At 38.0% G+C, this 24103-nt stretch overlaps 1 protein-coding gene across 3 annotated transcripts in view; it reads right to left on the bottom strand.

Moving 5' to 3' along the window:
* The window catches only part of LOC309446308 (septin-2), a 35148-nt gene that overhangs the window by 7640 nt on the left and 3405 nt on the right, over window positions 1-24103 (bottom strand). For all 3 annotated transcript variants that reach the window (XM_082065919.1, XM_082065920.1, XM_082065918.1), the window contains exons 2-11: window positions 21959-22010; window positions 20766-20865; window positions 19181-19267; window positions 18444-18567; window positions 13675-13809; window positions 13057-13174; window positions 8610-8711; window positions 7649-7794; window positions 6506-6589; window positions 5466-5523 (exon numbers count right to left, since the gene is read on the bottom strand). In XM_082065919.1, the coding sequence (XP_081922045.1) occupies window positions 5466-5523; window positions 6506-6589; window positions 7649-7794; window positions 8610-8711; window positions 13057-13174; window positions 13675-13809; window positions 18444-18567; window positions 19181-19267; window positions 20766-20865; window positions 21959-21985 (981 nt within the window). In that variant the 5' untranslated portion in view covers window positions 21986-22010. The remainder of the gene's footprint in view (window positions 1-5465; window positions 5524-6505; window positions 6590-7648; window positions 7795-8609; window positions 8712-13056; window positions 13175-13674; window positions 13810-18443; window positions 18568-19180; window positions 19268-20765; window positions 20866-21958; window positions 22011-24103) is intronic.

Consider the following 24103-nt stretch of genomic DNA (forward strand, 5'->3'; position numbering starts at 1 on the left):
AATTTCAATAAATGTTCCTAAGAAAGAATACGAGACACACAGATTTTCAAAAGGTAGATTCAAATACCTCTGATTTGGTTTACAAATAACTAGGCAGTTCCTTCCAGATGCAGGTGGGGAGGTTCCACATAGACAATTGCCAAGTGCCCTATCTTACTAACCGGAAAAGAAATAGGCTGCTATTTCCATGCACACTGTATGAAATAAGAGTCCGTTTCACGTAATAATCTGAGGCTTGCATAGCAAGTTTTCATTATTCTAAGAATCATTGTATCATTTTATAATATATCCAGCCTTTTTTCCCTTTAGAAAAAAGTAATTACAGAATTGCTTTCATTTATTTTCAGGGACGGGGAGGGGAGAAAAACTCTTCAACTCAAAAAAGCACTATATGTTTAAACAATTAAACTGTATTTTCACCCAGTCAACCACATTAGCTATAGTGATACTAGTTACTTCATGAGATTCAACACAAAAGGATCTGCAATAAACGCTTGACTACATGTATGTGGTGTTGAGGTGTTAAAGTTCAAAGAAAAACAAACCAAAAACCAACACAACCAAACCCAAAACAAAACGCTGAAAATTAACCAAAGCCAGAAAGACCACGGCAAAACTAATTGCAGATGCCTTTATTAGGTTTTCTTGCCTGATCTCAGGTACACATTTGGGAAAGAGTAAGAAACTGAAGAGTATGGAAAAAAGAGAGATTGCAGAGTAACCAGAGGTTACAGAGGTTGCCTAAAACCAGCAGGTTTATAAACTTCTCCTGCTGCAGCAGCACAGGTTTAACAGAGGCTAATTCAGGTTCCTGTGACTGCAGCATAGATACACGGACAAAAGGAGAATCACACAAGAACAGCATGAGATACAGCTGGTAGTGATGGTTATATACCTACCTACATCTTTCTGCTAAACACTTTAAACAAAAAGCCTCTTATCAAAAACATAGCATAGTGCTGCAGGAAGGAGGAAAAAGAAGCAGGAAGTCTCAGAAATGAGAGTTGCATTGATTCCATGGCCCAAGAAAAAGGTTTCAAAGATCAACTTGCAGAACTGGAAGACACCTGGTCTGTTCAACTGCCTCTCTGCAGATTTACCATCAGAATAAAACCAGCTTTTTGAAAGCTCGCCTACTTGAGCCTTCCCAAGAGCACTCCAAGCTGAGCCATGAAACATCCCCAAAATAGAAACCATTCAGTAATCACAGGGGAAGATACTGCTGCACATGTATTACAGTGATTGCTCAAACACACAATTCTGCTAATAGCTAACGTCATATTTTTAGACTTAAATACAGCACAGTCTCGTGTTTTCTTAACCTTAATTGATAAAAATATGCCCACACCATGAGAGAAAACAGATGCTGTGTGACTCAAATGTAAGGTAGAGCAAAAGCACTAGGAGACCTCCTCTGCTCTAGCGTTCAGATTGTAAGATTTTCCTTCTTCATGTGGTGCTTTTGGGGTCTGCTGGTGATGTGTCAGTCTCATCCATTAGCTAAAAAATGGCAAGTTTCTGAAGCGATTGTAGCATAATTCAGTAGAAAAATTTTGAGGCATAAAGCCTGTTAAAAAAACTACTCACATTGTTGTATCCTATGGCCACTAGTAGGTAAGTCCTGTGAATTCCCAGACATCAAGAGAGTAAACTTAAGTAAACTAGGTGGAGTTTATACCTGGGTTATGTCAGGACTAAAATTTAGTTCAGACTATTGTGTAACTACTGGGTAATGACTACACATAACTACCATAGCAATACACAAAGGAAACAAACATTTAAAATGAGAGTCAAGGTTACAGAGTTAAAAGTGAACCCTACAGCTTCTTAACAGCTCCCATGTCACTAATAGAAAGCACAGATCCACAGCCCTGCTTTACCTCCAGGATTTCATCTATCCTACTGTGCTTTGCCCAGAAAACCAACTACTCCTGTCTGAATAAGGTGAGTGGCTTTTTGGTGACAACCCTACAGATATCACAGGAAAATAAATGTTAAAAACCAAACAATATCTGATTCCCACTGACCTGCTTCCCCTCCCCACACCAAGTATTATTATTTCAGCCCATGCCTTTACAGAAGAAAGTTCGTAAGGGAAGAGGCTGCAAGAACAGGGCGAGATGGAAAACTGCACAGTGCATTTTCTATTAAAATCGAGATGTTCCCATGATAGTTACCATTGGTTAAAAATACTTCCAATACTAAAGAGTACAATTAATCTCGTTAACTGAAGACAAGAAAAATATTCCTGACAAATTTACTATGATATATTAGAAAAGGGGCTACAATCAAGATAAATGTATTTCATAAGACATATCGACGTTATAAATAATAGAAGTCACTATGGCCACAGCCATCACACTCCACAGGCAGCACACATTGTTCCTTCAAAGAACAACTCAAAAGGACAGAAAGAAAGCAGTTACTCCAAAAAAAAGAAAAAATTGGTCTTCATTCCAGTCCCCAAGGGATTATCATTGTTAATTGCTTATCAAGGGTTTTCTTCTCATTATGTTCTCCCAGGACTAAGACTACATCACTTTATGGAGGAAGTCTGAAGCATTTTGCTCCCCTGAATTGGGCAATAACATCCCGCAAAACAAACGAAACTTCAGAGCGGTTTGTATTTCCCCGAGGTCTGCAGGCCTGCACCAGCAGCCCTGCTGTCTCTCCACATCTAAGTTCTCACCTTATCTTTCCAGAAGACACAAATACCTGCAACACCAGGTGGTTCCCCACAAGCAATCACATCCTCACCCACCCCAAAGCTGCTGCTGTGCCGCAGCCCAGCAGCCCCCCCGCTGTTCCCTACAGACCCCTGTACCAAACCAGGGTTCTTCAGCTCAGCTGATAAAGGGTTAAACACAGCCTAAAAGTGCAAAGACATCAAAAAACATTTTGACTTCGCGATTAATTCTACTACATTCAGCCTATTGCTGACCAGCTTCACTGAAGACAGTAGAGAGAAGGGATTTGCCCAAAGCCTTGGGGCAGCTCATGGAGGAAAACAAACAAACCAAGCAACCAACCAACCCACCCACAGAGGAAGTTTGTTCCTTGTCATTTCACGTAATCATGGTTCTAACATTTTTCTGGAAGTATTGCCTCTCAAAACTTTGAAATGCTTTTATTATGAGATATTTACAGAGTAGGAAGAGTATGGCACAATACTACAAGCTTTCTTAAGTTTGTGCCCATTTGCACCACAACATCCAAATAATCTGAACTGCTGTATATTTACAGTTGGGAACATGGGTGCTTTGCTTCTTATTTTCACATCCCAGCTCAGAAAAACAGGTCACCACTTGCAAATGAGCAAAAATCACAACCAGACTGAGCAATAAATTCCAAATTGCTGAACTGGGGACCACATCCTTTGGCATAATAAAAGATCATTTAGCAAAAGTGATGCCTTTATAAAGATGATCCTGGCATTAGCCCAAACATTCATTCCTTCCAAGGTTATATAAACCTCACAAAACTGTAAATAGAATGTCAAGCACCGTTACTGATGGGAATGCAAAACAGGAGGGGAAATGGATATTTGTTTTCTCTGCAAAGGCCATGGAATGCGAGCCCATTTCCTCTGTGCCTCTCTCCTCCCCAGACTTTTCCCAGTCGGAACCTGAGGGATGATACAGAGATGAAGGGATTTCATACCAGCTTATCTACAGAAGATTCAGCAAAGCCTCTTGATCTCTTTGGGACAATAGAACGCAGAAGTTAAAAATCTATTTGTTTTTTCAAATTCTAACCTAATCTTCTGCAACTTCAGCAGCAGTTATTCAGAGATGATTATTCCCAGAGGAAACTTGCAGAGACTGTCCTTCAAGAAATTAAAGATTTCACCCCTTCAACCATGTTATATTAAAAAAATACATCACATACATATATATACACATTCACACAGAGTGGTCAGAATAGACCAGTATTAATAATGTGCCTGCAATATCAACAGTTTCCAGTGGAAACTGTTACAGGAGAATCTCTTCAGACGTAAACCTTAAGACAAATAGTTCTACAAGGATACTCTAGTTTCTCCTTTACTAGACACATACAATTTATATAGTTCAAGTAACAGGAGAAACAGTTATGACTTAAATTCTCTAAGCCCAGAATCCTGCAAGCATTAAGAACAAAAGAAGAAAAGTCACACACACCACAAAACCTTTTCAAAAAATACCTCTGACGTTTTCAAAACATCCCATATCCCTGGCTATCAGCTGCTGGTCTACTCTTGTTTTACACACACATCAGTAAATGGGAGACAGTTAATTTGTGCACAGAACACTTGCAGAAGTTCCACTGTCATGACTGCATGGCCATCAAGTGCACTTACATCGCTGAAATGAAGTTATGAAGTTATACAGTGATAAAGATGCAGTTCATTTAATCTCGAGTAATTCTTACTATTAACTACAAGTTACGGTGATAATCAGCTGCTTCTGCATTTCCTTTTAGGAAAATTTGTTACTATTTAAGTCAACATACCAGGGTTAGCTATTTTTAAATGTGGATGCTATAAAGGAAAAAGGAAATGCACAGACTGAAGTAACTATATTTCAAAAATTTCCATGTATGGGAGCCTGAGTCTTTCACCTCAGAAACAGACAAAACTGCTTGTAGTTTTTTACTGCTTCATCCAAATCACTGCATATATGTGTTTATCTTTTAAATCATGTTTTCCTGCATTTATGGACTTGGATCCAAGCTGAATTGGACAAAAGAATGGTAAACAGAACAAACACTGTCTTCCGACTGGCCCCAGGTCTTAAGTTTTCACAATGCAAGCAGTCATAAGCATTGGCAGTGCATTGCTTGAATTTAAATACTGCGCTAAATATCTCTAAATCTTCAGAATTTTACCATAAAAATGTTAAGCTGAAAGGCCTAGTAATATTTTGAAACTTGAGTAAGAAATCAGATAGAAAACACCCAATCCATAAGTAGACTGGTACAATAGAAATACTATGAATTTTGCTGCAAGTCAAGATTAAAAAAACATACGTATTAGTGATATCATGGGATTCTTAAGATTCAACAACATTTTTCTACTCCAGAGCCACAAGATATAAGAAGAAATGTACTGGTAACGCGACTGTAGTAAGCCATGCACATCTATTAGACTATCAGTCTACCCCAACATACTATGTTTATAGCAGTATATATAGCTGAAAAACAAATTGACCTTAATACTTAAATAGCAACTATCCTTATGGAAAACTAGCACAACTGGAAGTGATAAATGCCCTGCCTACAACCAAGGATCCACGTGCTACCTACCATCCGCAGTACACAAGTGACTATAACCAAAACACTTTGTATGGGCAACCTGTATGTTCAGATAAGGTCTGTCACTTTTCACAACTCCAGTCCTACACTCCACAGGCAGTTGACATAGAACACTGAAATTGAAATATAGCATGTTATATTAAAGAACAACAGTTTTAGAATTTTCCTCTTACCTCAGCCTCTTTCTGCTGGAGGATTCTGTCCTTATCTACCACTTCTTCTTCAACAGGCCTATTGAACAAAAGAACACATTGATGGGTGTAGGATACAGAAGCAAAACTCTCCAAGAACAGATTCAAGGTTCATATTTCAGTTAATAGAACTACAACAAAAAGTCTACATGCTTCCGTACAGGGGAAATTAGGATATTTTTAAACCCATGCTTCCCTTTTGTAAAACACCATCTTTACCTCACACTCCTGTTATTCACTCCCCATTTCTTAAAATTTTATTTATTCACTACTATAGTGATTTTTTAGCTATTTAATCAAGAGATCCCCTCCATTATGTATCCATGGTACAAAAATCAAGCATCAAAAGGCAGTGTAGGCTATTTCCTTTCTTCTTTAAGATCAAAATGCTTGGCTGAATACTTAAAGAACAAGTAAAGTGGACACAAGAATAAGTTGCTATCAAAAAAGATGCAGCACAGGTACGTGCAGATTTTTTGCATGAAGTTGCCAAGGACAGAAACCTTACCAAGAAATAAGAAAAACAAAACACACAAATAAAAAACACAAAAAAACACCACAAACATTACCAAAAATGATTGTTTGGTCTGAATTTCTCTCTCTAGCTGTATATGAACGAGCAAGCCCTGCAATAACTGGAGAAACAACATCCTGCCTGATCAGATAGGATGGGGCCTATTCAAATGTGCCCACTAGAATTTTTTTTTCCAAGTAGACACCGTTCAATAAAAAATTACCTTGCCTGCAGCCCACAACTTCTTTATGTACATTCCAATTAAAAGCATAGAGAAAATGGAATGGATACAAAAGCAAGAACGGCTGTTTGTAAGCACTGCATTCTGCTAATATTACTGCTCTTCAGGGAGAACATTTAATACAAATTTCGGCAACTCCATAGATTGAAATCTCAAGAGAAATAATTAGTTACAGGTGAGATGAGTTAGATGAACAAGTTCAATGGCACAGAGGAAAAAGAAGAGACCCACAAGCAGCAATGCCCAAAGGCGCACACACGCACTTACTTGCCGGTTCGCTTTAGCCTCTCCGAACGGAAGTTTTCATAGTGCAAGTCTTGGGTCACCTCCTGCAGGTCCTGCATGTGTGTTCTAGAACATGCAAAGGACTATTGAACACTTTGTCCTTCTTGTCAAAGGAAGAAAAACACCCTTTTATCTTCTGGTTTTTTTTTTTTTTTTCTATAATGGATGCATTTACTGGAAAAATAATCCTTACAGATCAAGCCTGACGTAAAGTTAGCCAGAACACTGCTTTCATGTTTATTGGTCTTTAATTCACACTTAAGCGCCCTCCCACCAATATTCTTCAAAGACCCAAAGTATGTCATCACCCTCTTGTTTACTACTGAGTTTACAGGAGTTGTTCATACCTGTCTTTACAGTTTTAAGAACATTGAGAAGACAGTTATTCAGAAAGATACTTTAATTCCTGAAGTATTTTTTGCCTCTTAAGTGCTATTAGGTGTAATTTGTAACAGAGAACTAGGTGGAGCTCCTTGGCTCACATAGCAGCTGACATTGCCTAACGATTTCTGATTGTCAGGAAAGAAGGGCTCACTATGAGTGACCAGCAGAGGGCGATCCCTGCCCAGCAAAGACTGAAACCAGAAATGCACAACAGAACTCAATTTCCAACAACAGGGAGAGGTCGTAAAAACACACACACACCAAAGCCCACCAAAACCACCATACCCACAACACTTAAAACCATCTACACAGGCACAATATATCTGTATCAACTAAAATCATAAAAGGGGGTATCCTATTTAAAACAGGATTTCCTACACTGCCAAGAAACCTGAGCTTTCCCTTTAGAACACTCTTCACATTTTAATCAATCACTTCTAGTAATATTTTAAAAGCCTCTCTGCCTCACCCACTGCACTATAAGAAAACATCAACGTATATGTAAAGCCATCAGTTCACATAAGACATAAAAACTGTCACATATAACTGTCAATGTAAAACACAGAAAATCTTTTCCGAAGTTGAGATCAGAGGATTACAGCAGCAAAATGAGCTGCAGCGGGCTGAAAGTACCTGCCATTAGAGTTCATTTTGAATTCAGGAGTTCATGTTCTTGTAACTCTCTAGTCATCTTAACAGTTACATCACCACCGGAGATGGGATAATTTTACCATTACTCACACCAGCATTGTGCGCAGTTTAAGGAAATCATTGTGCTCTGGATTTTCAACTTCAACAACTCCCCAGGGATACAGACGGCCTCTGATTTTCTTGCCTTTCACCTCAATAAGTTGATTGGATCCAATAACAGCAAAGGGAATGCTGGCCTAAGTTGAGACAGAGCAAAACAAATTCCTGGTTTGATTTTTGACTGGTTACTTTTGCATGTTTTGTTTCTCTTTTAAAGAAAGCAAAAAGACTTAAGTAACAGACAGGAGGGGGGAAAAGAAATGCTGACAAATGCACTCTACTATAATCCTTCCACATGAGAAAACCACAAAATCCTATTCTAGGTAACACAACCTCTCATTGTTAACACCTGTAGTTGTGTTAGGATCAGTTTGTCTCCAAACACAAGGCACAAAAGGAAATGACGCTTTGCTTTAGGAACACTTGACTGTTGTTGAAGTACAGTTTGGGCATAATGTGTCATCTGACATAACATCATGCATGGAAAACAGCCAACAGAAACATTCTTCAGATACAGACTGAAGCAGCTAGAAAGAGAATTTCAGATACATTCTTCAAGCACCTTTGCTAGTATCACAGCACTAAGAGGAAATTACTTAAAACATCTATTATCTGCCCTAACAAGAGGGAGGTTGTTAATTAGTATAGTAACCATAACACATGCACATTCTCTTCGCTTGCATGTAAAGTTTTTGAGTCAGAAAACAGACTGCAAATCACAGTTCTTGCTGAACAGTTGCTTACATTTAAAAGAGAAAGGAAAGTCATGACACGCTACATTTAGAATTCTGATGAAGCAGAAACTGGAATAAAAAGGATTATAATTCAGAGGAGTTAACATCCGAAGAAAAGTCGAATTTTCAACACATTATAAAGGAATAAAGTACCTTCAAGCATCCTGTAGGCTTGAAGAACTACTGCAACAAAATAACAAATTAGGAGTGAAACTTGCCTTTAAAACTCTGGTTTGTTCTTTAAACTCCTCATCTTCATCAGAATCCGCATCAGGAAGTTGATAAATCCTAATGCCATGCTCGGAAATCTCATCTAGAACCTGAAGTTTACAAAAATGAAAGAATAACAAGTTCTTATTTCATTGAAGATGTATTAAATTAGAAATATATACAACTGATTTACTCGTCTGTCACATCTAGAAAAATCAGAATGCTCTTCTGCTTAGAAAAAAAAAATCACTAGCAGAAATTGCCATTACTTATGCTTTGAGTGTATGTACTACCAAATTAGTGTGTGTCCAACAGGACCATCTTACACAGCATTCATTTTATTCTACCTATGAAGAAAAAAACCCAGCATTTTTCCTTCATTTAAAAGAGACTTCAAGTCCACAAATATCCTGTAAACATACCAAGTAAATAATTTTTTAAAAAACCTGAAGATTTACATGGAGCATAATACAGACACAGAAAAAAACAAAGTGAAGTTAATACGAAAAAAATAAGTAAAGGCAATGAATTTGGAGAAGGGATTAATTAGTTACAGCATCAAAACCATGCAGCCCATGCCAAAGTATATTTTTGGGTATTTGATAGACACAAATATCTAGAAGACAGTGCCTATTGTCTCTTGAATCAAAAAGACAAAAGCTATTCAAAATCCACTAAGAGAAAAACCATCCATACACAGTTTTCTCTATTGTCACTAATGTCTGAGATTAATATAAAAAAAAATATCCTATCTGTATTCCTGTGTGCATTCTTTCCCTAATGAAATCACTGCAGGGTAAGCAGCTAGCACAACGCCAGGCCTTGGGCAGTTTCATAAGGTGATATGAGTCAATGCTTTCTTCAAAACTGAAGAGAATAATACTTCTACTGCCATACTGTTCAAAATCTTTAAGTCAGAAATCCCATCAAATGCACTGACAAGATTTTCTTTCACTAAGGGGTGGTGGTATAAGGAAAGCATGAAGAACACTGAGACTGCACAGTAACTCTCTTCAAAGGCATCTTGGATATCTCAGCAGAAAAGGTTATATCTGCAAGCTTCCCAGATTAGTATTCCCCAATGATCTGCATGTGTTAACCCCACAACCAGCACCAGAACCAAGCAGCAGCACCACTGCAGTAATAAACTCCAGCAGCAAAGCTGGGGTAAAACCAGAGGCAGTTTTGAGGTAACCATAAAAAACAGTCAGAAAAGCCTACGCAAGGCTGTCCATATAACTTGATAACACAAATACAACCAGACTTCAAACAGACGAGACACCTTAATGAGCCTTCTCATAGTATTGTTGTATAAATAAAACTGGTCCAACCAGAGCTTGATTAAAAACAGCTGTTTAAAACAGAGCAATCCTTCAGACCATTAGAAGAGGAATGACCATGTATGAGCCACAGCTATTCCCAGGACAATGTTTCCCTGCCAGGTATATAAACATCCCCCGCACTCACACACGCGCGCACACTGAATAAAATATTATGAGCCCCCACCTACACAGAGAGCAATATTTGTAAAAGAAAAAAGTCTGGGAATAAGTGCTGCCAATAAGCAATTAACAGTTACATTCACACAACTAAATGTAAACCAATGCATGTTGTTACTGTTTTGCAAAATGGAAGATAACTAACTTGTCACCAAATGATACTAAAAGATGCACAGCTGGAATAGGTGGGGCAGCACTACAGTGCAATGTCTTGGAGTAGCTGCATAAAACAAGAAAGCACATTTAACCTGGCTGAGATCTTCAAGATAAAATGCAAGCGAAACAATAACGGGAAGGCCAACAACAAGGGTGCTAGAATAATATATTACAGCTGTTAAACCTAGTGCTTTCCTGAAAGGAAAAAGAATTGCAATAAAAACAAACTGTATTTTATGGTCCTAACAATGAAACAGCATTTTGCTTCTTCAAATCTGAATTTTATTGGCCTCAGAGGATTCTGTGTTCCTAAAGATTAGCCTTCCCATGGGAAATTAAAAAAAAAAGTCAAAATATTAGTTCCCCTCTCATGAAGTCATTCTTTTGAGCAGGTTTCCTTCGCAGCCTTGCATGGCACAGCTTGTGAAACTGCCTTGCATTTCTTCCCACTCAAGACTTCTAAAAAATAACTTTGAATTCCAGAAAGACCAAACAGGAATTACTCCAAGCTGGGTTTCCTTTTCAAGCCCCACAAGCTGATCTTGCTGCTTAGTCCAAAGCGGCAAAACAAAAACATCACACTTCAGATTGATGGCCAAATGGCAGAAACATCTAAAAAAAAAATAGGACTTCAAGCTGCGTCAGCAAAGCAGGATTTTGATTCTTACTCCTGATTAGAGATTCTGTGAGCCGAGATGCTTTGAGTTAGAACAATATACAGTAACTAGACTTTCAAAGCTTTGGAACCACATTATACACTTGACTTAGAATAAACTCAGTTTGTAGAGTGACCTTTGCCAGCAGCACAAAAATAATGAAGACTTGTTTACCTGTTTCCTAACCACTCCCTCAGACTACAGCTTCAGTGCCATACATCTCGTTACATTTAGGCAATGCATAAATGTGGTGTCCATATATGTAAGTCAAGATTGTTTTAAAGTCTAGAAATAACTACATAAGGATTAGCACTGAACATGGTCAAGAGAAGTTGCCTTTAAATTAATCTGCTCATCACAGGGTATGTAAACTGGGATTCATCTCCATCTTCTACAATAAATGTACATCATTAACCCTCAATCTAACATCCCTTACAAAACTGTACTGACAAATAAGCAATTCCAAATTCACATTGGGAAACATGTTTGTTTATGCTACTGCCACGTTTCAGCTAAACTCCGGTGTTAACAACACACAGAAGCGAACATCAAACAAGACGTGCACTGTGGTGTGCTTGACCCTAGGAAAGGCCACCAAGCAGCAGATAAAAGGAGCACACAGGAGTCCCAAAACAATTACAGCAAGTATTGAAAGCTGGAAAGAGCATGTTCCTCTTCATTTCACCCAAGAGCTGCTTCTTGTGAAAGATGACTGTAGCTAACTTGTATCAGTTTATTTTATATACTTGAACTGACAAAGCAGAACATTCAGATTCCCAGTGAATTATATTGTAAAATGATTACCGTTCCACTTAAATGCCTGCTTCAAATCTTTCAACATCATTCTGCTAAGAAATGCTGAACCAAAAAAAAGTACCTCTGAAAACCAAGCCTGAAGTACACTGCTGAAAGATCAAATACAGATTCTTTATAAACAGTAGCAGCTCCACAAGCACTGCCTACTATCAGACAAAAATCTTTAACCAAGTCAGTACAGCTACAGAAGAAGAGAAGCAGTGAAGCCAGCAGCCACATCTGGCTTTGTTTTGCCCACAGTACCTGTCACCTCCTCATAGCGTTTGTGGAGGAATAAAAAAAATATCTGTTACGCTTAACAAGTGAATGAACTGATTTTGCAAACTTTTCTCAGGTTCTGTTGACTCAATCTCAATAAATTTTACTGAGCCATCTTCCAACATAATATAATCTCACCACCTACCCGTTCCTTTCTTTGTGTGGTGCATGAAGCCAGTCTGAATCAAACAGGAAATATTAAATATTTACATTTTTTGGGCAGATTGTTCTATTATGAGATTAAATGGAAATTAGATCTACGGTGAAAGAGCTGTACCACCACAAATAGGTACTTCATTCCTGTAGAATTCACTACCATGTCGTATTTGGCAGAGGCTGGCCTGTTTTAGGTTTGGCAAAATATATTAAAGACAGCCAGTAAATCTTCCAACACAAAAAGACTTTTTCCAATGCAATCCTGAGTACATCCTGGTATTTCGCATGAACAGATAACCTAGTAGGAAAAAACGTATACAAAACGACATACATTTTTCCATAACAATGGAGCTACCAAAAGCATCTGCATCATACATTAGTCCAACTGTCCTGCCTCTATATAAGCATGTTAATTTGTATCATGGTGCACTTATTAAGCAAGTTTCCAATCACCCTGACTTAGCCACATTTCCCTACAAACCACATGGCACAGCCAGAGTATGCAAGCAAGTTTGTTTTGGGTGAAACTAAACATGAAGACTCTCGAAACACATCTGATGCTCTCCCACCACCAATGGGCATTAAGTCCACTGGACTAAACAACAGCTAGTCTGAAACATCTACACTACATGCACTGCAGGATGATTTGAGCCCTCATTACAAACCGTTTTGCTCAAAACCTGCTCCAGCGGGGTGCGCTGCTTGCTACAGCAGATCAAGCAACAACGGCCAATTCTCAAGCAACGGCCAATGGTAAAGCACATCAGACCCCAGTGAAGATTTCCCACCTCACACCTCCTGAAGATTAGGTCCTTGGCCACTATCATCCACCCCTCTCCAGTTTTAATTTACTTTATATTTGGCTTTAACATTGTAGGGGTTGCATTGTTCTCGTGATCAAGTGTTAGACCTACTCTTCTCTTCAGCCTTTCTCTCTCCTTCAGCGTCAGTGTGTCAGCCTTGGCGATCACAGGGACAATGTTGACTTTTCCATGAAGAGCCTTCATGAACTCTACATCTAATGGTTTCAGCCTGCCAACAAGAAAAAAAACACACAATAACAATAAAAAGGTGAGTTTTTCATTTGTTTGTGAGGGGGTTTGGGTGGGTTTTTTAATGGTTTTTGTTTGTTTTTTAAACAGACCAAATGTATTAGGAGTTATTTATTTCTGGCATCTACATAAACAGTATTTTCAGAATAAATGAAGTCAGAGCACTTGCTTATCAGCTTGGTTGTGTAGAGTCTAAATTGAAATTAAAATTGTCACTATAAAATAAATTGGATGTTATAAGCTCTTCTGTTTCTGGGTGATAAACAATGCGATACTGACTGCTTCAAAACAATATTAAAAGCCAAAAAGCAGACAAAGCAGAGTAGAGCATTAATCCCCAAGGACCATTTTAATTGCATTGGCTAACTGACAGTGTGGGAAGTAACTTAATTAAAATTAAGTTTCCAGTTCAAGTAATGAACAGACTTACGAACAAGATATAACGCTCTAAAAGACAAGAGCCCAAGAGCTTTTACTTACCCATGCCCAAAGGGAGAGATGAAGTAAAAACAGCAATGGACTCTGTTGTCTATAATGTGGCGCCTGTTTAGACCGCTCTCGTCATGAAGGTATCGTTCAAACTGGTTGTCAATGTACTGGATAATTGTTTTGAAGCTGTGATATGGGGGGGAAGAGAGGTATCTTAGATCAGTTTTAAAATAATAAAGAGAGTTATGCAAAGATAAAAACAGGAGGAGAATCACACTTGTCTTAAGAACATTTCTGTCACAAAAATTAAACTTGCTAGCATTGAATTTACTACTGAGGAAAAGTATTTCAATAATGTAGAAAGATATTTTCAGAGCAACCACCCTGAGCTACTTTCTTTACTTGGTCCACTGGATAAAAAGTTCGAGTGCAAGCTCAGAGAAAAGCACTGAGACAGTGCTGAGACAACACAGACAGGAACACAAGATTGAGGACTTTTCTGCTTTTCTTCTGGGGGTACAGGGTGAAGATTTGTTTTTAAACCAGCTGACAAATGACATATCCCGGATATCCTCTTGATTTACAACCCTGACCTTAGAACCATGTTTCTATAGATACCTACGAAGATCTGGGTATTCTAGTCTGTTTGAATTAAGTACAAATAGATTTGCAAGTTACACACTAAAGCATCACATGATTTATTAAGCTATTTTTGTTACCTTACAGAATCCTTCTCTGTTGGCAAAGAAAAACATAATTCCTACTTAATTCAAGGTATTTTAAAATATATCCTTCAAAGAAGTAAAGGAACACAAAATTTGATCACATAGTTCAACCAGATACAAAGAGCAGCGACTAGAGAAAGAAAACACAATGCATTACTAAGAAGATTGTTTTAAAAATTCCAGACCATGTAGCCACCTGTAAACAACATTAATATAAAAGGACACTTTATATTAAGTACTGCAGGGGAAAGGGAAATGAACACACTGATGAAGATAAGATTAGGCAGATGACTGCGCATCATGAACATATCTTAAACTACTTGGAGAAAAACTGAGGAGAAAGCTTAACTTGAAAAATAGTATTTCTGTTGTTGGGAAAGAGCAAATTTGACTAGAGAAATTTATGGAAGAAACAGACCAGAGAACGCAAAAAAAAATTAGTAATCTAGAAAATGAACTCATAAAATGATGGTAAATACTGTGACAGGCAGCAAAGTTCAACCCTGGGCTGCATGCCTGAAATGAAGGTAATGAAAGAAAGTTACAAGAACGATTGAATAGATCCTGGAAGGAATTTTGTTTTCCAAAGCTGAGTAAGCTTTTGGGTCTAGGAGTAATAAATCCATACTAGAACATATATATACACACACGTTTATGTCTTTGCAAGATTTGCACTGTTCTAACTCATACTACAGAAGACGACAGAGCAACACATGGAATTTATTCCATTTTGACCTTAGTGCTGCTCAAGTCCTTAAGAACTAATATCTTAATACTTAAACGTGGAAAAGGACATGGATTACATTCCTGTTAATCTTAGATAGTCTCCTTTTAGCTGGTGAAAGGTAATGAGACTGAAGACGTAAAACGTTAGGACAGAAACCAAGCACAAACAATGGGAAAGCAACTATCGCACATTTCTCTGGCAATGTAATTAGTTTACGTGCAGTTTTCTAGCTCTAACAGCTATAATTTTCCCTATAAATATGGTGTCAGTGTCCTGTACCTCCTGGACTTCCGGGAAACACCTGCCCTGCAGCGCTGTGCTGACCATGACTGAGGAGATAGCACATCCTGCACTGTAACAGCAAACACAAGTGTTGCATTTAAGCCCACCAGGGGAAAATTAACACTATTACCAAGGTGCCAAAAAACCACAAAATACAACTCAACACGAGCCAGTAAAAAATGAAACTTAGCAGCAGCAAGAAAGCAGTTACCAAAGAGTGACCTGCGACACTGCAACTAAGTGAAACAAGGCGTATGTTTAGCAATATCCAACAAGTTCAGCTGTAGACTGTTTTTGTCAACCATCATTTTGAGGTCAGATTTGATCCCAAACCTGTGCATGAAGCAATTTTTTTTCCTCCTCTCCTTACATCATTTCTCTGTCTAATGAAAGCTGTTACTCCAAGGACATGCTGCTCTCACAATCCCAATGTCCTTATGCATGGAAGAGCTCTATGCTTCAAACTTCCCACTGTAAAGAATTTTTCTGTTCTCCAAACACACACCTAAACAGATGCCAAGAGCATTCCTGGGTGTAGTTTGATTCTAGAATATACAACTCCAGCCAGCACTAAAGCTCCACACAGAATCTAAAAAATTATCACTATGGTTAACATCTACCTTTTCTTACAGGCTGTTTTAAGCACAACAGCATTTGGAAAACAAACAATAATCACTAGATATGTTGTACTAGACTTATAATAACTCATTTCCCAATCCACCATTATTGTTCTTCCAATCCAGGAGACCTCCTGGACAAATTCGGGACAACACATAGTCCTTCCTAGCACTTATTCTATGATGGAAAATACATAAAAATTGACACCACTGCACATCCTTGAAAGTCAGACTCTAAAATTAAGCCCTTTCATCAGTGCAAAGACAGAAACAAAACCCATTAGGAAACCTACTCTGGAAAAAGATATTTGAAACACTGTCAGCAACTGCCGCCTCCTAGGGACATCACACCAGTTTGATTCACCTCTGTTCAGAAATAACCTTAGTAAAATTCATCACCCCGAAAAACAGGTAGTGTGCATAAACTGCAGCTTTCCCAAAAAAGTGCTTTATAAAATTTGGATTAAAATCAGCACCATCTACTGGTTAACTATAATTGCAGTAAGTGCTCCTGAACACAAACATAAGTTCAAGAACACGAACCTGCTGCTCCCTCTGAACGGACAAGGAAGGAAGGTTGTTGCCCGGGGTTAGTCTTGACTACAGTTTGAAACAAAGAGTCCATCCATCCACGTCCCTGTGACATCCTGTAAAGACTAAGAGCTTTTGTCAAAATGACACTCATCACAGCTCAAACAAAGTCTTTTCATGTGGCATAAGAAAATGGGACTTGGGAGAGAGACAATTAAAATTAACTGCATCTTTTTATTTTGTAGTATCCAGGTACTATTTGTTCTCGTAACGTATTTTGACATTTAAGATTTGTCACAGACAACTAAGTATAAGCCCGTAAGTTGTGCTACTGGGTCTGAATCATCATGGAACAACTCTATTTAGCAAGCCTTCAGAAAGAGAGGGGAAAAACCTGAACACGTAGGTCTCTAAGAAACATCTTAGCAGAATAAACAAAGGGCATTAGCACACAATCAACAGGAAGGGCTCTGTGTAACACAATACGGGCTGCAGAGCTCCTCGCTCCAGCGGAAGGAAGCTCTAGTCAGTGCACAAAACAAGCAAGACCACATTGCAGCCCAGAAAGATGCCTCAGTGCTATTCTAAAAGTGCATTTTTTTCAACTTAATAAAGTAGGAAAAGTGAGAGGAAAACGTAAAATCCCACTACAGCTTCTCTTTGAAATTTTCATTTAGTATATTATACAAATTCACTGCCTTTATTTACACAACAGAAAGAAAAACTATGTCTGATAACAATGCTCTTCAGAATGCTCCAGATAACACAGTATTCTATCAAGAAATGATTACAAAACATTCTATTGGCATTATAGATGTTTATTTTATCAGCTATTTGCCTCCTTCCTGATCTTTGATTTATACTGAAGAATTCAAATCAACCAGTATTAGCCTTATGCTCCCGTTCTCTGCACAGTGACAGTGCTTGTCTTCGTATTACCCCACCACAAAAAACAACATCAATGAAAGTTAATGGCTAAGCAAAAATACTGTTAGCATTTCTTAAAAGACAGCCACACGGAAATTGAAAGTTGAGCTTCTAGTTGCGCTGGAATAATTCAGACATCCTAGTGAGCACATTAATATATCTCATCTTTATTTGAAAAAAGTTATTATAAGATCAGTTTTCCACGGTTAAAGAAAAGTGCACAATGATGACAATTTGGAAATTCTTTCTTCACAGTCTTTATGCTAAAGCAATTATGTATGTTGTTCTGTGTACCTGTAGACAATTATTTCAGCTGTTAAAAATTATCAGCAGTATTGAGGAAAGAGAGAGCTAAGTAGTAAAAAACAAAAAGCAGTTCTATCCAAATTGCTAGTAGTACATATAAAGGACAGGGAATGAAAAATGAAAAGTACTGTCTTAAATTCACGGAAACTGGATGGGCCACAGACACAGAAAGGAAAAGACAAAACAAGTTCCCTCCACCAGAATTCTGCCCTATTAGAACAGCCACGGAGACAAAAAAGTTGACCGCAGTTGTCAGAGAGAACCTAGAGGAAAGGAAATTCATTTTGAAGGAGAATCACAGCCCAGAGAACACTAACCCAACCTTGCAACAAGAAAAGGTTACAAAATTGAAACAATTTTACTAGAGATGTGCATTTTAAACAACAACAACAAAAAAAAGGAGAAATTTGATTTAAAAGCTCACACAAACTAAACGCTCATGTCACTGATGATATGAAGATGAGCACCCAGAACACAGAAGTCTTAGAAGACTGTGCTTAACTGCAAGGGCTCAGAAAAGACCCACTACTATGAATTAACGGTAACACCCCATCAATGTTAAGAATAATGAACTTGTTACTTCCTTTCAGTAAAAGTTTTCCAAAGATCACCAGCTGAATCAATTAAGTTCAGAGAGACACAGGTGCTAGAGTAGCATTTGTGTAAGATACAAACTATCAAGCAAAGCAGCATTTACACACATACCAGTCCTGGCTGTTAATGGCATCTCCATATCCTGGTGTGTCAACTACTGTCAAACGCAGTTTCACCCCTCGCTCCTCTATCTCTACCGTAGAAGCTTCGATTTGAACAGTTCTCTCTATTTTCTCTAAAATGAAGGAACATTTTGATTGTTAGTGTGCCTATCAACTGCTGCAGAAAGCCCTGCAGGAAAGAGCAACACAGGATGAAATGCAATCTGAAGTGCATTGTAACCGACGTTACATAAAATGTTTTAAAGAAACAAAACAAGCTAGCTAGTCAAAATTTAACATTTTTGTAAATAAACAAGAAGCAATGAACTGAAAAAGTGGATTTACTCATGACAAAAATGCAAAAATAAAATTTTAATACTCAGAAGCATGCTAGGTCCTTTGTCAAAAGGCATTTACACCTCTAAACAGGATTTAAGGTATTATAGGCAAAAAACACTAGAGAAAAGAGGGATCAGACCAAACCACATTTAGGTATATTGACACCTAAAAGGTTTGAGGGATTAGTCTCTTTAATAACAATTGATGAAGAAACAACAAAAGCTGAACCTTTGAAAGGAAATATAAATGAGAAAATAACAGCTCCACAAAATATAATTTGGAGGATTAAAATACAGCTAGACAGCGTGAAGAGAGGGTCTCATGGGGGAAGTTATCATCAGAATGTTAACTGGAAGAACATGAAATTTCATGGGGTATGGGCTAAAAGAACCACAAAATCACATTTACCGGCAGCTCCAGGAATATAACGTTCTGGATAAAGATCAGTCAGGAACAGACTGTTAATTAAAGTGGATTTTCCCAAGCCAGACTCACCTACAAACAAAATAATTCAGATTATTAAGCACATGCAATTTTACTGCAGGCTTTTTAAAGCACCTTTTCCCAAGCCCACAGTATGGAAGAAAAATTTGTTCATCAGGATCCACCCTAGTTCTTGAGACAAAACATCAAAGGTCCAGCTAAGGACTTTAAAAACACAGGAAAAACAAGCCTCTAGTGTTTTTATAAGTGTTACATGAAAATGCTAGGTTTACTGTAATAGATTTCATAATAAAAGCTGAAAGGTCATACAGCACTTTGACTACAGATCCAGAGATAGGCCACTTCAGGGGAAATAAAAGCTTTTTTTCATATCAACTTACAAAATCAGGAGCTGTAACTCTCCTGTTGAGAATTTCTGAGAGCTTTACGGCTTTCCTAAGCTAGAAATTGAACCTGGCACACTGTTAGGATGGAGAATGAATAAAGCAATCCCAAACTAGCAGTGGAGCTTCCCACCCTTATGGTACAGCTACATAGGTCCTAGGATATATGAAACAGAAAATTATGCAAAATTCACCTGCAAAGTTCCACAATTCTAGAACTTCAGGTCATACAAATTTTGTTCTACAAAGTAACAAAGTGAAACCTGTAACTGTAATTACTAATCTGAATTTCAGAAAGTCACGTTTTTCCTAGACCAAGGAATCAAAGGAGTCAGCACTTAGAACAATCAGCCACGTTATTTTAGATGCTACTAACCTAAGAGACGGAGAAGTTATCTGTATTTATTAGCACTAACTACATGGAATTAGAAAACTCCACACTTATCACAAGTTACCATTCAGCAATGTCTGTGAAATAAATAGGTCTGTCACCAAATAATCCCAAATGGTACTATAGAGCATGGAAAATAAGAAGGAAGTGTTACACCTCTCTTCTTGTTTTCATTTTTCAATAACATGTCATTCCAAAGTAACTACGGCAAAAAGGTGATAGGATTGTATAACATATTCCCTTTGCACTTGTATAACATTAAACTGATGCAATGCAAGTATAATTTAACATGTTGCTTAAAACAGCTTTGTGCCTAAAACACTTTCTAAAGACTCCTACAGGTGCCCATTCACAGAACTGACAAATTAAAGGTTTATTTATAATACCAGAGTGAGTCAGTATAGAACAGCAGAAAACACATGAATAGCACCACCATTTCAACAGCAAGATATTCACCATGGGCATTCATGCCTTCAGCTGGGGAAATGGGAGTCAAACAAAGATTAAGCAACTATCCCAACCACCTGATGATGAGTCAGGAATGCAAGAATGTCCTGTTGGCTCAAACTCGTCATCTTTAATCACTAGAAATACTTCTTCCTACTCAACATGAAAAGATAGTATGATATTTAATTAGAGAGCATATAGAGGTTCAAAGTTTTTTCTTCTGTATAACAGTCAGTTACTAAGTAGGAAGATACATATATATCTATGTGGGAAAAAAAAAAAATCTGTTGTTGTTTAACAGTCAAAACCACTTAAACAAGTCACTTACCAACCACCATCAGTGTGAATTCAAAGCCTTTCTTCACAGATTTCCTGTGAACCTGGTTGGGCAGATTAGCGAACCCCACATAGCCTGCAGAGTCAGAAAACTGACAAGAAAACAACAGTTGAGTATAAATGAGATCCCCTTCCCCCTAAAAAGTTGAAACAGAGTTCTGTTGATTCTATACAGTAAAGTGCAGAGGTATATGAAGCGCAGGGAAAAATAGAGAATGAAACAATTTTGCTGCTATAAAGACAGACCTCGCAACAGGCCAATTTACCAAGCAGTCTGATATAAATAGAAATCTGTTTAGCAACTTGGGCTACCCATAAACAAAAGTCTCTCCTTGGACTTAAAAAAATACCTGCAAGCTCGCAAGAACATGCTATTATTAATCCTAAGGTGTAAACATATGTAAAAATCAAAGACTTTAAGCTGGATGTCAAAAATATCTGTTACAATTTGGTATCTGCAAAATATACCAAAAAGAAATAATGCATACATTCACATGTAGAAAAGCAAGAGCATTGTATAGTAACACAGAGATTACCAAGATAGAATCACAAAGAAATCTTCTGCTCGTTAAGCTGTTCACCTATCTTCATAATGTTTAATTTCTAACACAAAAGCAGGAAAAAGAAATGTGCCTGAAAAACTTATCAGAGAAATTTGGGCTATAAAAAGTAAAGTCTGTTTCACCATCTGTTATCAACTGACTGAAAACCAAATAGGAGCCTAAACAAGAACTGCAGATACCCGACCTAGGGACAGATGAGCTAGCTGGAACCAAACAGATGAGTTTATAATGAGAAAGGTTTTTATCTAAAGCCATACTTCCAGTGGGTGGGGGATATGGGGGAAATCACTTCAAAAGCAATTAGTTATTTGCTAATAGTCCTTTTAAACCCACCCAGATGGGCAAAAACATTGCAAGTTAAGGTTTGTCAAATGAAATTTCCTTAGGTAAAGGCACAATTTTAAACGTGTACATAAACACTGAACAACCGGCAGACATCTGAAAGCGTATCACTAGAACCGCATGCAAGTTGTGTTTCTACTAAACAGCTCCTTTTAAGAAACACATCTGAAGCAATAAAGCATCATTTATTCACTATTTTATCACTCCAATAAAACCACAAGTATCTTCAGAAGTTGAAGAGATTCTAAACAAAATTTTGTCTGTGCAGTCATCTCTTTACCTTTACTTTTTCACCTGACTGAGACATGGTTCGTCACTCCAAGCTTCAGACACTGGAAAATAAAATCCATAATGCAGATTAGCTGACTTGAATATCATATTCATTTTAATTTTTAACTGATCAATTGCATAGGATAATCACATTTTATTCTAGCAGAACAAAAAGTCACATACTCAAAGATCACCTGAACAAGCCATCATCAAAATGGTGGTTTCTGTGAATCTATTCCGCAGAAAAGAAATTGCACAGATTTTCAAAAACTTTAATATTTTAAAATAGAAAGATTCCTTTAAAACTTAAAATAGTAAAATTCAGTATCCCTAAATATCTCTTATACATCCTGTCTTCAAAGGAAAAATATCTACTGAAAGGTAATGCTGATATATACATGGTACTCCTGATGTGATTTTTCTTTTAAGTTATGACTCTGTAATTAGCTAACAAAACCTGAAATTCAAATATTCTGTTCCCAACCCCCAATGCAGAATAGCATAAGGAGGTCCCTTTCCTTCCATTGTCACCCTTCCCACTTATGAACTACATGTTTCTTTAAGAGGGTTTACGAACAGGTGTTTTCCAAAAAACTATATTTGAGAATTATGATCACATACAAAAAATTCACATGAGAACAGGACACCTATGGGATTTCCAAGTAAAGGTTATAACATTTTCAGTCACTTCAAAGTCCTGTTGAATAGGAACACTGCAGAACCTTGGCACTTGGCTAACCCACACTGCACACAAACATCCACCCTGATCTGAAGGACTATCAAACAGATTTGTTCTTTAGTGTCGGACACCCAGAACGGCTGGCCTTTGGCAAGCCCTTATCTTCTTCTCAAGGATGTTAGTTGTGCTATAGATTAGTTATCACGGCAATAGCGAGGCCCTTTTATTTCAAGCGACCGCAGGGCTCTGGCAGGAAACGCAGAAGTTCCCCACTTCACAGCCCGGGTTGTTGTCAGCGTAGCCCTTGGCCTGGGCCGGGGAAGTGACCTCCCCGGGCACCTGCGTGTTCCGCAGAAACGCTTTCCTGTCAGGAGCGGGAGTCCTGCTGGCAAGAGACAGGCCAGTTGCTGACACCGGCAGCTTGACAGTCGCATCCTAGCACTGAAACGCTGAGCTTTGGACTAAAGCTGAAGATGGCATAACCACAACTTGGAGTTTTAATGAAAACTTGTCTTCAGCTCACAGGGCATTTCATTTGCCATTTCAAATCCTAGCAGCTGTGCAGACACCAGCCACCCTGTAAGCAAGAGAAGTTGTGTTTTCTCCAACTGCTTTTCCCCCATACCCAGTTCATTTGCTTGCTAATGAAAGCCTAATACACCAATCAACTGGAAAATAGGGAGGTCTTGATCCTAATCATCTTCTCACAGCCTCTAATTGGCTATTCCTCAACACAGCCTGGGAAATATCCTTTAAGAATGGTTTTGAAAAAACAAAGCCTATTTTTCTTTGACCAATTTGCAAGGGCTCTTTCCAGCCTCCAGCCAGCATCGCAGATCCCTACAGAGTCACAGACAGATGTAACTCATTGCTCTGTCCACATCTTGCTCCTATGGTTGGAAATCTCTGTTGTCACCTTTCCCTATAAAATCAGTAACATAATTCAAAAATTTAGAAAAACTTGTAAACAGTCACTGTCTGAACACTAACAGACTTTCAGGCCCATTTCTCACAGTAATGCCACATGAGAAGCCACACAGAGCAGCTGCCTACAGTTAAAGGTGAAAAGTGGGAACAATTAACAATTAAATACATATGGCAAATTCTCTAATTACTCCTGCTTTAAACTGACAGTACAGTCACATCCATTATACCATTATCCAAGCTACTCCAAGCTGAAGAGTCAAAGTTGTCAACTGATTATGACTCATCTGGCTCCAAAATTACTCTGTCATCTCATCAAAAGTTAAATTTACAATAAATCACTCCACAAACATACATATAAATCACTCCACAAACTTACAAAGCCTGTTTCCTACTGGGCAAACCACATTCACTTTGTGTCACAATCTGACCAAAAAGGTGCTGTAGCCAAAGCTGTAGGACAGCTGCTCTGATCACATCATGACTGCAGCATATGCTTAAACGTCTGTGTGCAACAAGCATCAAATTAGATATCTCCCACCATATTTTAGT

The sequence above is a fragment of the Streptopelia decaocto genome, assembly GCF_964273445.1.
Source record: "Streptopelia decaocto genome assembly, chromosome: 15".
Lineage (NCBI taxonomy): Eukaryota > Metazoa > Chordata > Aves > Columbiformes > Columbidae > Streptopelia > Streptopelia decaocto.